At 51.6% G+C, this 13,933-nt stretch overlaps 4 protein-coding genes across 4 annotated transcripts; 3 read left to right on the forward strand and 1 right to left on the reverse strand.

Moving 5' to 3' along the window:
• Positions 1-977: 977 nt before the first annotated feature.
• H6S33_003502 (uncharacterized protein) lies at positions 978-3,702 on the forward strand (the record flags this gene model as incomplete). The annotated part of the gene is made up of 10 exons (XM_044834850.1): positions 978-980; positions 1,040-1,064; positions 1,126-1,162; positions 1,329-1,497; positions 1,557-1,631; positions 1,685-1,763; positions 1,822-1,961; positions 2,028-2,156; positions 2,210-2,474; positions 2,525-3,702. 10 exons carry the CDS (start codon positions 978-980, stop codon positions 3,700-3,702), a joined length of 2,100 nt encoding a protein of 699 aa, XP_044691863.1.
• Positions 3,703-4,752: 1,050 nt separating this feature from the next.
• H6S33_003503 (uncharacterized protein) lies at positions 4,753-5,303 on the forward strand (the record flags this gene model as incomplete). The annotated part of the gene is made up of 3 exons (XM_044834852.1): positions 4,753-4,845; positions 4,926-5,192; positions 5,256-5,303. The coding sequence occupies 3 exons, from the start codon at positions 4,753-4,755 to the stop codon at positions 5,301-5,303; spliced, it is 408 nt and encodes a 135-aa protein (XP_044691864.1).
• An 866-nt stretch (positions 5,304-6,169) lies between these two features.
• Positions 6,170-7,149, reverse strand: H6S33_003504 (uncharacterized protein; the record flags this gene model as incomplete). The annotated part of the gene is made up of 2 exons (XM_044834853.1): positions 6,170-6,789; positions 6,915-7,149. The coding sequence occupies 2 exons, from the start codon at positions 7,147-7,149 to the stop codon at positions 6,170-6,172; spliced, it is 855 nt and encodes a 284-aa protein (XP_044691865.1).
• Positions 7,150-8,813: 1,664 nt separating this feature from the next.
• On the forward strand, positions 8,814-12,722 carry H6S33_003505 (uncharacterized protein; the record flags this gene model as incomplete). Its single annotated transcript, XM_044834854.1, has 7 exons — positions 8,814-8,946; positions 9,006-9,117; positions 9,226-9,513; positions 9,577-9,846; positions 9,925-11,950; positions 12,017-12,160; positions 12,231-12,722. 7 exons carry the CDS (start codon positions 8,814-8,816, stop codon positions 12,720-12,722), a joined length of 3,465 nt encoding a protein of 1,154 aa, XP_044691866.1.
• Positions 12,723-13,933: the final 1,211 nt, after the last annotated feature.

Raw genomic sequence — 13,933 nt, forward strand, 5'->3', positions numbered from 1 at the left:
GCGGGGGGCGCAGAGGAGAAGTTTTAAGTAAGGAGAGTGTAATACTGCAAACGAGAGTTAGAGGGGTTGAACACGGGCTTCCAAGACCAAAACAAAACAACGAGATGAAGCCGCTGCGCCGAAGGAACTGCCAAGCTAATCCGGGATACCGGCCCATTTTGAACCCTGCAGTCTGCCACTGATATTGTTACATATCTGTGAAAGGCAGCGATCAGATGTTTCGGCATTGCGTTGAATTGATTCGTACCTTTTGGACATGTCTTCACATTGCATACCGGTATTTACCGTAACTTCTCTCTCTCAAGAAATCAAGCCTAAAACCTAAAGTATCGTGTGATCAATTGAGTGATGAGAGATCCCGGTCGGCAGGTAGTTGGCTTACTCTACTTTTCAGGCTTTGGGAAGAAGGAAGAGGGAGAAGGGGGGGGGGGGGGGTGCGTGGTTGTAACACAGGGCCTCAGACTGAAGCACGCAGGATGGCATCTGATCTTTCTTTTCCCACCGTTCAAAATGTCAATGAGCAAACCTGGCCTGGTTTGAAACTGTTGGCTGTATGTGACCGTTATGAGGAATTGAGATACACATATCTATGCGTATGTAGTTCTTGTGCTGTGGTTTATAATTTATGCACAGAGCCGGGAGTTTATCGCCCAGTTTGACACTCCCTACCACATCCCGTTCCTGTTCGCAAATAAAATTGGCGGAAATTCCGGTAAGGATTCCGACTCGTATCGTACACAATCAAAATTGCTCTGGTAGTGGTATGCGAAATACAAATTTTGCGAAGGTGGTTTTGCGTTGCATCAAACCCGGGGCTTTGGAAAGTGGGAACCGTGGCCAAGACCACACCATAAATACGGACCTGCATCTTCCCCGACCCACCTCGGTTCGCCAATCTACATGTCGATCGACAGCAGGGAGAAGCTCAGACATTGCCCGTTGAAATAGGGAGAAGCAAAGATAAGATTATTGACAGAATGGTAAGCGAGCTATAATCCCCCCGAAGTTTCATAAGAGCCATTGCTTATTTGGGATACAGTCGACATTCATGGGAATTGTAGATGGTAACCCATCTCATAGACTTGTTTTAGCTTAGCATAAAGTTACTAACAACTGTTCTACCAGAGTTCCCGGATATACGAAGTACACAGGCCCCCTTGATGTATTCTATGCGGCGAACCTAACACATGCACTGCAGTTGATTATTTTCGCCAAAGCAAAGAAGTCAACGCCAGAGCTCCACTTGCATGTTTTTTAACTCATATACACAGGTACACGTGGCATATTCCACGTTTACTATTGAGTTGATACTGACGCTTCGATTACAGTGACCATATCCAAGGCCTTGAAAACTTCTATGGCGGCCCATTTATCCACTGTTCAGCAGCGACCAAGGAGCTACTCCTACGCTTAGAACGCAGAGCTCATAGATGGAACCTAGCAAAGGGAGTTTTGGAGAGCCGCAGATGCCAATATATGGAGAAAAAGAATAAACTGGTATGTTACTGCCAAAGCTGGAGGGTCAGAGGGCAAATGTTGACATGGTTGGAGGACAGAAAGTAATACCTATGGAGACGCCAACGGTGATAGAATTGGATAGTGAGAGGAGTATACGTGTCACAATGTTTGACGTGAGTGACGCATGGAAATAAGGGAATAAGTGAGATGACTAATTCCCCTCCAGGCAAATCACTGCCCAGGCGCTGTGATGTTTCTCATTGAAGGTGATGGCAAGGCCGTTCTCTACACGGGTGATGTTAGAGGTAAGCGCGGTGTCTACTCAAGGGATGATAAAAAAAAACCCAACTAATTAAAAATCAGCTGAGCCATGGTGGGTCGATTACCTGGCCAGGCACCCATTGCTTATCCCGTACACCACGGGAATAAAACGTCTTGATAAGATCTATTTAGACACGACATTCATAGGTCAAAAGATAAAGAGCCAAGTATTTGCTCCCAAGGTATGCTGCCAAATGTACCCCCCCCCCCCCCCCCCAAAAGAGTCGTGGAATCTAAATAGAGACTAGCGTGAAGGGATTCGGGAGCTTATAGAAACAATTGGAAAGTACCCAGCAGACACAATATTTCATTTCAATACATGGACTTTCGGGTACGAAGATGTATGGGTTGCTCTTGCTGCTGCCTTCAATACTCAGGTAACTTTCACACCCACAAGAATCGAAAACGCCATTAACTTTGTCACCGCTAGATCCATTTAAGTAAATATCACTTCCGATTATTCTCGTTTATTAGTGCTACTGAAGTTTATCCCTCAGGACCCTACCTTAGGGGTTATAAATTTGGGAATACGAACGTTAAAGGGTGTCTTACAACAAATCCGGAAGTCCGATTCCACTCTTGTGAAAGGAAATCCGGATGTGTGGGACTTGAAGGAAAGAAGAATGTAGTGTGGATTACACCCGTAATTGTGAAAATTGGGGACATTGATGTCCATGAAGCTGGCTCTGGAGATTGTAAGCCCTCATAGATCAAGCCCTCCTATACGTTTACTAATATTAGGCAGTGGAAAACCAGGATGACCTAGAGCTGTATGAAGACCAATTACAACTGCTTCTCGATGCTCTAGGGAAGAACATAGATCCCAGCGTAAAAAGCCTTCTACAAAGTGCGAGGAGTACTCGAAAACAAGTACTACCATTGACTCTAAATGAAGGAGAGGAAGGTGATGACATAGCTCTTGAAGAATTGTTGATCAAGCTCTCTCAATCGGCTCTAGGCAAGGGAATCTCTAAACCTGGCTTTATCCCAGATGCTGAGATCTCCACCTCTGATGGAAAATCTCTCCCAAACAAAATAACGTTCCCCTATTCTAGGCACTCGTCATACTCTGAATTACGAGGCTTAGTAGCTTTATTTAGACCTCGTGATATTTACCCTTGTGTGGTAGATACACAGTCATGGGATGAAAGCAAAACAATGGAGAATCTTTTTGGCGATCTTTGCGAAGGAGAAGTGTTTACGCATGATGAAATGATGAAAAAAATTCTCAACGAGGAACGTCGAATCCAAGAAGAGCTAGAGGATGAAAGGAGTAGGCGTGAGCTCCAAAGTCAGGAAAATCTCGATAGGGTAGAAACAGAAGGCTCCATTGATTCACAGCTCCTCAAAGAACACCTCGAAAGAGATGTCTTAGTATATCAAGATAATGACCCGAGTTCATCTCCACCTCTGCCGAGAACACCATCTTCGAGAAAGCGGCGAGTAAATGAAAACAACGACACCACCCCCAAAGCCAGAAAGATTACAAACCCAAAAAGAGTTCGCACCACCTCATCCCCCACCTTACCCCCAATAATTTCTCCTAGACAACAGAGACAGATATCCAACCTGGCGCTCATTGAGGCCGTCCGTCTGGCAGGCTCTTCAACCGCTAGTAGCACCCCTCAAACTTCGCCGGCTAGCGCAAAAATGGAGGAACGCCAAGGGAGAGCTGTGAAAAGGTTTAAGTTGAATCAAGGCAAATCAGAGATCTCAGCAGTAGACCAGCCGGGAAAAATAGAACAGGCCAGCCAAAATAAGGAGTTTATGATACCCGGTCTTGACTCACGGCGGGGAAGTATCAACGAGGAAGAGGTCATTGAGGCCATGGAGGCAGCACTTGAAATTGATGGAAGAACATGGTGGGATGCGGGATTGACTTGCACAAATGAATGGAAGTATGAGGAGGAAATTGAGTTATAGAGTGTTTTTATCTGAAGCGTGTTTGAGAGATAATTTTATCTCCTAATATATAAAAGGTCAGGACGAAAAGAAATTTCGCAAATGGCGGGTGATGATTGGCCCTGCACTCAGGCTCCCTACATAGAACGAATATAAGGGTGTACTGGAATATAATATGCCGGAACAGCCCTTCAATAAAATGATTGTTCTGTTTACTCCGCCCGGGAAAGTACTTCCAAAGGCAAAAAGGCTCCAGGCCAGAGTAGCAGGGAAAAGAGAAACGTAAGGCGTTATTTCATTCACCAACCTGGTTTGAATCGATAGTATAAATTGAGATTGGGCATCATGAAATGATTCCGGTTGGTAACAAACGGGAAAACCTCTAGTATGGAATAAACGACTGAAGCTACTTTGTAATTATCATCAGTAGCTCAAAACAGATAGACAAAAGGCCGTTGACTTGTTAGGCTGTACCCCGCTCATGTGCTTCAGCCAATATGACAATTTCTAAATAATATCCGGATATCCCGGTTTCTATATATATCAATTGTTGGTTTACTCGTTATAAATGCTGTATATGTGTACTCCCCTCTTGCCAGAGTGCTATTTGATTGTAGCCCCGGCCACTTTAATAATATATATATAATGATAACATTGAATACATTCACTCGATGTGTCCACGAGCTACATGTATGCTTATACCCATCTCTCATCCCGCCACATTGCTAAAGAATTCGGCGGGGGTTCCACGAGCAAATACATGTTACGTATACTGAATAATACCAAGTGGTCATTCACATATATCCAAGCTGAAATGAGTTACTATTTCAGACTCACATAGTACAACTTGCATAAAGCTCGATAGAGAAAGGTGGCTACCAGACGATAAGCACTGCTATAAATTAAGAAGTTTCGTCCTATACTCTCGATCATTCTCATGATCAATACTCTTTTGATAATATTTCCATCGATAGCAAAAAAATCGAATACGATCTCCTCCCATTTATCAAGGCCTTTTCCATCAAGCAACTATTCTTCTCTCTGTGCGCAGCTCTCTTCAAGCCATTAACAATGACAAGCGCCCTAGAACTGGTAAGGCAAGATGTCGAAATCATGCATCGTCCAGAATTCGAGAACAAGGTGGTCATCTCCGGTCAACCGCTTGTTGGTGGCCAGCATGATATAGACGACACCGCTCTCGGCTTCACCGCACCCTACGATCACAGGGACATTGGGTTCACCAGACGAGTCCAAACCGCGATGGCGGTAGATGGTGTAGATTCGATAATGGACGCGTGCAAACCTTCCGTGACGCGCTCAGCGACGTATCGACCGCCGAACTATTCAACGCACTCGATATCCTGCTGGTCCAGTTTAAAGAGGACATAGAAAGACGTGAAAGTGAGGAAGAAAGGGAAAGGAACATAACGTTGAAGCTGAAGAGAGCTTATAAAGCGGGAAACAAACTTCGTGCAATCCACGAAGCAGGGGATCTCAACCCGGAAAGAACGGTTGGTAACAATCGAAAGAAAACGAAGAGGACTGTAAAGAGGATTACTTCTGAGATTCGACAGGTGACAGAGGAGCTGTTTGCAGTATATACTAAAAAGGAAGAAGCGTAGTTTCGCGGAGGACTCTGTTCGTTCTTATTATTGACTTGGGGAACTCCAAGTGAGCTTTACGTCATGTCCTGAGCGCTTGTATCTGTACTTTTGTTCATGGTGACCTCTTTAGGGTATATAAATGGGGCGCAGCAGTCTTTTTTCTTTTGTCTCAAACAGAAATCAGAATTAGAGGCCTTGATGTTAATCGATTAGCTAGCTTTCTAATGAATGCCTTTACCTACGACGGATTTGCGATAAGATCATACCAGAATTCTGTGGGTCAAGTAGGCTACATAAGCACGGATGTATCTTAAGCAGGTGAATTAAGATTCTTGTTTCGTCCTAATTTAACTATTATTATTCCAGTGGAACGCTGTCATGGGTTGGAAATGTAGGCCCCTTCTCCCGGGCTGTTCAGATAGTGCAGCAGGTTATATGTTATGATGGGTTTATGAGGGTGGAGATACGGCCTCGGATTCATCGTTATTGGTTGAGTCGGGAGCCGAGTGAGGGACTGTGTTCCCTTTCTAGAGGTAGGCTGTTTGGTTGTTGTGGATTGTGGTCTCTGTAATGGGTAGATTTGTGAGTTTTAGTAGTGCCGGGCGGGATTGGTGCGGTTGGGCTCTGGGGGTTTATGCGGTGGTGTGGGTTTTTGATGACACGCATTCTAATTGTTAAGATATACCTGGATTGAATCACTATCAGAAGCATTGCACGTTATTAGTCGTCACAGAAGGATCAGAACTATAGAAATTGGTAGCCAATTTTCTCATTAACCACCTACCATGTCCACACCAGCAACATTTTAAAAACAGCGAAGAAAGTAAAAAAAAAGAGAGAGAGAGAGAAAAAGAGAAAACGAGAAAACCCCATCCACCCCCGGCCTACCTCCTCCTCCCCCCACTACCAAACCCCAACCCCAACCTCCCCTTCGTCCTCCTCTTACTAGTATTCGCGCCTCCTCCTCCCGCCGCCTCGCCAAACCCCGCCTCATCCAGATCCATCTCATCCTCCTCCCACTCGCCCCCCTCCGCCATGCCCCTCTTCCCCTTCCCGCCCTTCTCGCCCTCGCCGCCGCGCCCCTGCTCCTTTGTCGCCGCCAGCACGCGCTCATACTCCTCGCGCTCGCGCCTACTCCTCACCGCGTCGTCGCGGATCGCGGCCATCTGCGCCTCCAGGTCGCCCAGCACCTCCTCGCACACGCGGCCCCAGCTCTGCAGCGTGCGCATCATGGCCGGGATCTCGGCGGGCGCGACGTCGCGGCCGGCGGTGCTAGACACCTCGACGAGGGCGGATTGGGTGTCGAGTTTGGCGCTGAGGAGGGAGGCGTAGATGGAGGAGATGACGAGGTCTTCGAGGGAGCGGGTGCTGGGCAGGTCGAGCGTGCGCAGGAGGGAGGCGTAGGTGAGGTGGGAGGGCCCCTGGGAGGCGAGCGTGATGAGGGAGAGTTGGCGGAGCTTGTGGAGTTGGGCGGGGTTGAGGGGGGGGAGGGCGGTGGCGTTGGCTTGGGGGGGGGTGTGTGTTAGTTTCCTCTCTCTCTACTTCTTCTACTCTCTCAGGCTGGATGGGACGGGGGATGGGGGGTGGAGGGGCAGAGGCAGACGGGCAGGAGAGAGGGGGAGAGGGTACCTTTGTAGTCGCTGTAACTCCCATACGCAAAGATCTTGAGCAGGTCCAGATACTTTGCGCCATCGGCATTTCCGGCCAGCGCCTGGATGTTTGGCATCTCGAGGAGCTCCGAGAACACGAACACGCCGGGGGCCTGGGTGGCCTGCGTCACGAGGTCGGCGGCGGCGCGGCCCGTCGCGGATTTGGCGAGCGCGAGGTAGGGCTGGAGGGCGAGGATGTAGGATTGTTCGGCCATTGTGTTTGTGTTTGGTGGTTGTGGTGGGGGAGGGGGGAGGGGGAAGGGGGGAGCTGTGATTTTGGTGTAGAGCTAGGTGGGAAGCTTGGTGGGTTGGTGGGTTGGTGGGTGGTGGGTGGTGGGGTCGCGGGCCTTGGCGGTGAGTGATTGTTTGTGAGCCGTGGTGGGGTGCATAAGGGGATTGTCTGCTCTCACCCTGGCACCGACAGACAATGCCGTTGTGAGGGATGCGTGCGTGGGGTGGGCGAGTGAGTGAGTGATGGGCTGTGAGCGAGGGGCGGTTTGTAATAACTTGCTCGTTCGGTGCGGTTTATTACTCCTTGCTGCCGTGTGACCCCCCCTGCCCTGCTGTATGGAAAGTAGCCCTTCTGTCTACAAGGGCTGCTACATTCCGACGAGGAAGGTGAGGAAGAAGAGGAAGGAAGGAATAACCTTCCGTACCGCCCGAGAAGCTTCACCACACGTGCACACATATGCTGAATTTTTCAAAACCACGGTTTCAAAGCCCAAACCCTTCATTGCAAAACAGGTCCGGCACCGAACCCTACTGTTTCCAAACCCTTCCCGAGTACTGCCCTGGTAGTGTTTCCGTACTTTAGACATCGCCTCGATAAAACTCCCCGTCGGCTGTCAAACCGGGGGGGTATTGTAGTCTTGCACTTTCGAGGGGGCGTGCGTGAGAGAGAAGAAAAAGAAGAAACGTGGAGAGCGGGCGTCTAGATCTCTGTTCACTTTCCTGGACCTGCAGGGCACACCCTTCCCTACGTTTCCCTTCCACACCCTATATTACATTACATTACATTACTGTATTCTATTCCATCCATCCAACCCAATCCACCCGCCCAACCCTCCCTGCATCTCAAATCGATCCCAATGCCGAAAAAAACATAATCAATAATAAATTCACCTTGTTCCTTCCTTCCCTCCTACTCTTCAAAAAGAAGTCGTCTGATATATTACGAACCCGGGACTCGACTCCCGGACTCATTCCTTTTGCTTTTCTTTTCTTTTTGCGACTGTGCACTGTACTGGTTCCGGAACCCCCCCTTGACTTGACTCTCGATTATTGTACCTAACCTACACTACACTTCAGGCTATTTTTACACCGCGCCCCGTACCTTTTTTCCACCCCTTCCTTCGCTCGCGCCCCGGTTGCAGCTAGTGAGAAAACAGTACTCTACCAACACCCTAAAAACTACCGGGCCGGCCGGTGTAGGGACTTCTACATACTAGTACCGCCGCCGTCGTCGTCGTCGTCGTCGTCGTCGCTTGTTCTACATACCTACCTTACCAATACCTACCTACCTGCCTACCTGCCCAACCTCGCTTGTCGACGAGAGTAGTACGACGCTCGCCCGCGATAATAATCACCTCTCCACTCATTCATTCCCCTGCCGACCTGCCGACCTGCCGACCTACCGACCCAGCTGGCGCCTCGCTGTGCGACGCCTACCTACCGACCTACTCTACGTTTTTAATTATCTGGCCCTTACCCCCCCCCCCCCCCCCCCGCGCCCTTCAGTTCGGTTTCTTCAGCTCGCTCGCCCACCACGATACCTACCTACCTACCTAACCGCCCACCGCCATACCAGCAGCAGCACACTCGTTCGAGAGCTAGGAGACAGACAGACACATAGGAGGATATAGAAGAGGACACCAGGAGCATGGCGCGAGAAAGGGATGACGCGGACCGCCCGCTGATGGATCTGGACGTGGAGGAGAAGGCACCGCGGATGGTGCAGACGACGGTCGCGGTGGAGGGCATGACCTGCGGGGCTTGTACGAGCGCTATCGAAGGTATGTGTTATCCGGAGGGCGGAGGAATGGGGAGGGGGGAAGAGACTGACAGGGAGCAGGCGGGTTCAAGAACCGCGATGGCGTAACGTCGTTCACGGTCTCGCTGATCACGGAGCGAGCTGTCGCTGTGCATGATGCCGACAAGATCTCAGCCGAGAAGATCGCGGAGATGTAAGTTTCTTTTTTTCTCTCTTTTTTTTTTTTACTTTCTACCCCCCCTCTCTGCCCCGCCTCTTGGTGTGCGTAGATTAGTGGTAGCTGGTCTGACAGGAGGGTTAGAATCGATGACCGAGGATTCGACGCCCGCCTTGTCTCGTCGGATCCGGTGGGAGGCGCTGCACAGCGGAGACAGAAGAATAAGAAGGGGAAGAAGGAGCAGCAGGAGAGCGGACTGGTGCAGACGACGGTCGCGGTGGAGGGGATGACCTGCGGCGCGTGTACGAGCGCCATCGAGGGCGGGTTCAAGAATGTCGCGGGGGTGCAGAGCTTTACCGTTAGCTTGATCACCGAGAGGGCCGTGGCCGTCCATGATCCTGGGGTGCTGAGCGCCGAGAAGGTTGCGGAAATGTGGGTTGTTGTTGATCTTTGCTGGCTGTAGTTGTGGGTAGCTGACGCTAGTGTTGCTGCTAGTATTGAGGACCGTGGCTTCGACGCACGACTGATCTCATCGGAGGCGGTCGGGGGTGCAGCGGCAGCTGGAGGGATGAAGGAACAAGCGACAAACATGGCGACGACAACGATTGCGGTCGAGGGAATGACGTGCGGCGCCTGTACGAGCTCTGTCGAAGGTGGGTTCAAGAACGTTGCTGGAATTGTGAGCTTCACGGTTAGTTTGGTGATGGAGAGGGCTGTGGCGGTTCACGATCCGAGTGTCATCTCGCCGGAAAAGGTCGCTGAGATGTAAGTCTAGAGCTTCAGCAGTAGATGGTGGTAGTTGTGTAGTTAGTGATGGCTAATGGGTTATGTGGGCGCGTGCAGAATTGAGGACTGTGGTTTCGGGGCTAAAATCATTTCCACCGCCATGAGCGGCGACGACTCGGAGAAGAATGCGAAAATCGATACGGTGATCTTCAAGATCTTTGGTCTCAACTCCGGCGAGGATGCTGTTGCTCTCGAGAATGCGCTGAGTGCGCACCAGGGCGTCTGCGACGCTGCGGTAACGTTCGAGAACTCGAGGGCCAAGATTGAGTACTTTACGTCTCTCACCGGCGTGCGGAACCTCGTAGAAATCGTGGAATCGCATAACCTGAATGCGCTCATGGCGGACATGGAGGACAACAACGCCCAGCTCGAGTCGCTCGCTAAAACTAAGGAAATCACGGAATGGCGCAAGGCGTTCCAGTTTTCGGTGGGGTTCGCGGTCCCCGTGTTCTTCATCAGCATGATCATTCCCATGTGGTTCAAGGGTGTCAATCAGTATTTGGGAGCATATGAGCTTCCCATTCCAGGACTGTTTGTAGGGGATTTGGTTTGTCTGGTCTTGACGGTACCGGTGCAGTTTGGTGTTGGTGCAAGGTTCTATAGGTCTGCGTTCAAGAGCTTAAGGCACGGCAGTGCTACAATGGACGTCCTCGTAGTTCTCGGTACCTCCGCCGCCTTCTTCTTCTCGATTCTAGCCATGGTCATGAGCATCCTATGCCCACCTCACAGCAAGCCCAGCACCGTCTTCGACACCTCAACCATGCTTATCACCTTCATCACCCTCGGCCGCTACCTCGAGAACCGCGCAAAGGGCCAGACGTCAAAGGCGCTCAGCAGACTCATGTCGCTCGCCCCGTCAATGGCAACAATCTACGTCAACCCCGAAAAGGCCGGCATCCAAAGCGACGCCTCAAACGACAACACCAACACCGCCGAGGAGCGCACCATCCCAACGGAGCTCATCCAGGTCGGCGACATTGTCATCGTGCGCCCCGGCGAGAAGATCCCCGCGGACGGCAGCGTCGTCACGGGTGAATCCTACGTCGACGAATCCATGGTCACCGGCGAGGCAATGCCGATCCTGAAACGCAAGGGCGAGATGCTGATCGGTGGGACGGTCAACGGTGCTGGGCGTCTGGACTTTAGAGTCACCAGGGCAGGGCGCGACACGCAGCTGGCGCAGATTGTGAAGCTGGTACAGGAGGCACAGACGTCGAGGGCGCCGATCCAGCGCATGGCGGACATTGTCGCGGGCTATTTCGTCCCGAGTGTTATCTGCCTGGGCCTTGTTACTTTTATCGGATGGATGGTGCTCGCGCATGTGCTCAAAAACCCCCCGGCGATCTTCAAGCAGGCGGCGAGTGGTGGGACGTTCATGGTGTGCCTGAAGCTCTGTATCTCGGTCATTGTCTTTGCCTGTCCTTGCGCGCTTGGTCTTTCCACGCCCACTGCGGTCATGGTCGGTACTGGTGTCGGTGCAGAACAGGGTATTCTTGTCAAGGGCGGTGCCGCACTCGAGACCGCAACCCGCATCACTCAGGTCGTATTAGACAAGACCGGGACTCTGACCGTCGGGCACATGACCGCCACGCTCAGCAAGCGTGCTGGATCGTGGGGCAGCTCTCGCCGCGAAACTGAGCTCTGGTGGCTGCTTGTCGGCATCACCGAGGCTGGCTCCGAGCACCCCGTTGGTCGTGCCATCACTTCTGCTGCACGGGAAGCTCTCGGCCTTGGTCCTGAAGGCGTTCTTGACGGGTCCGTCGGCGAGTTCAAGGCCGTTGTTGGCCGCGGTGTAGAGGCAATGGTCAAGCCCGCGAGCGAGCGGACAAACTACAAGGTCCTGATCGGAAACACAAAGTACCTCGAAGAGAACAACGTCGTCGTCCCCGTCGAAGCCGAGCGTCAAGCCAAGGGTCTCGGCGCCAGCCAGGTCGACGAGGACGGCAAGGTGAAGGGCAGGACCTATGTATTTGTGTCCATCGACGGCGAGTACTCGGGTCTTATCGCGCTGAGTGACGAGGTGAAGAAGGACGCCAGATATGCCGTTGACGCACTGCGGAGGCTGGGTGTCAAGATCGCTATGGTAGGTTTTTGTATTTGTCGATATGCGCGGGTTTGAGCGGGATTTTGTGAGCTAATATTTGCGAAGGTTACTGGCGACCAGATGGTGACGGCCCTGCAGGTTGCAAAAGAGGTTGGGATCGACGCAGACATGGTCTGGGCCGGCGTCTCACCAGACGAGAAGCAGGACATCGTCAAGAAGATGAAAATGCAAGGCGAAATCGTGGCCATGGTTAGTTCCCTCCCCCTCTCCATTCCCAATCACAGCCTATCACTCGGTATACTAACCTCTCTCACCTCAGGTCGGCGACGGAATCAACGACTCCCCCGCTCTAGCAACCGCAAACGTCGGCATCGCCATGGCGTCAGGCACCGACGTCGCCATGGAGGCCGCCGACATCGTGCTCATGCGCCCGCAGTCGCTCCTCGACATCCCCGCGGCCCTGCACCTCGCACGCACAATCTTCAACCGCATCAAGCTCAACCTCGTGTGGGCGTGCTGCTACAACCTCATTGGGCTCCCGTTCGCCATGGGCTTCTTCCTGCCCGTGGGGCTGCACCTGCACCCGATGGCGGCGGGGGCGGCCATGGCGGCGAGTAGTGTGAGTGTTGTGGGGTCCAGCTTGCTGCTGAGGCTGTGGAAAAGGCCGAGGTGGATGACGGTTGAGGGGATGGAGGCGGAGGAGAAGAGGGCGGCGGGGAGGGTGAAGGGGGAGAGGGGGTGGTGGAGGTGGGGGTGGTGGAGGTCGGCGCAGAGGGGGTATGTGCCGTTGGCGGATTTGGGGGATGTGTAGTGGTGCTGGTGGGTTCTGGTGTGTATAGTTGTGGGTTGGGTTGGTTATCTTTTTATTTTCTTGGGTTACTTACTTACTTGGTTGGATATCCGGGGTTTTTTTTTACCTTCTTTACCTTTTTTTGTTTTTTTTGCGTTCCTTTGCGTGCTGTGATCTCCGTTCCCTCCTTGGTGTGCTTCTTTCCCTTTTTTTCTTTAGCTGTGCTGTGCTGTGTTGTGGATGATCATGTAGACGAATCGGGGGTGGAGGGGACAGCGGTATATATTGGGCTGGTTTACTATATGTATGTAGCGGTACTTAGAGGTAGCGGTAGCGGTAGTGGTAGTGGTAGTGGTTTCTGGCTAGATATCAGGGCTTTAGCAGTTAGTTAGTTGGCGGGGTGGGGTCTAATTAATCCATTGGATGTGCTTTCTCTGGGCCCGGTCTTACCGTGAGTGTTTTCTGTCTTCTGGTCCTCATGCATCTATTTCGCCAGCTAGAGGGGGGGATGGATTAGCTGCGGCGTGTAGAGGTAGGTTTGGGCACACCGAAATGAAGAATCCACAGCTGGTCTGAACGCCCAGGACCGGATGCTGTACATCATTTTGGGCGGAGGTACGACTGCTATCATTTCCACTGCGCGCGGTTGGGACACGGTCAGGTATAGTTGGGGCAAGTCACTACGATCAGTTACCCGCTGCTAGTGTACTGTACACAGTGGCTACATATCTCTTCTCTTAGTTTTATTATATACCTACCATTGTACTTGCTGCGAGAATAAGTTTCCGCCACCACTTTTGTGTTGCAACCGCATTTTCACGTACAAATTGGGCGGAAACTTGTTCTCGCCGCAAGTAGTAAGCACACACAATGCTCTATAGACCCTGCCTTACCAAAGGGGGCTCAGGGAGATGCGCTCAAAGCTAACACTGTCACGCAAACAGACATGAGTGGTTAACACACCAAAAACTCAGCACGTAGGTTTAGAGCTGTGAGGAGATCTTGGGTTCGATCGAATCCCAATCGGGGAATATCAATTCTTTTTTTTTCTATCTTCTACCTCTCTCGCCCCCCACCCCCCCCCCCCCCCCCCCAAAGCAGGCTGTCATTCCTTCTAAGACTCGTATAGCCCGAGTACAGATACCCCGGCCCTTACTCTGCGCCAGCAGGCCTTCCCATCAGCTCCGAGACTACCTCATCTTAGCCATGAAATTGATACCTAAGAGCGCCAA

This window comes from Morchella sextelata, assembly GCF_020137385.1.
Source record: "Morchella sextelata strain SCLS chromosome Unknown scls_15, whole genome shotgun sequence".
Lineage (NCBI taxonomy): Eukaryota > Fungi > Ascomycota > Pezizomycetes > Pezizales > Morchellaceae > Morchella > Morchella sextelata.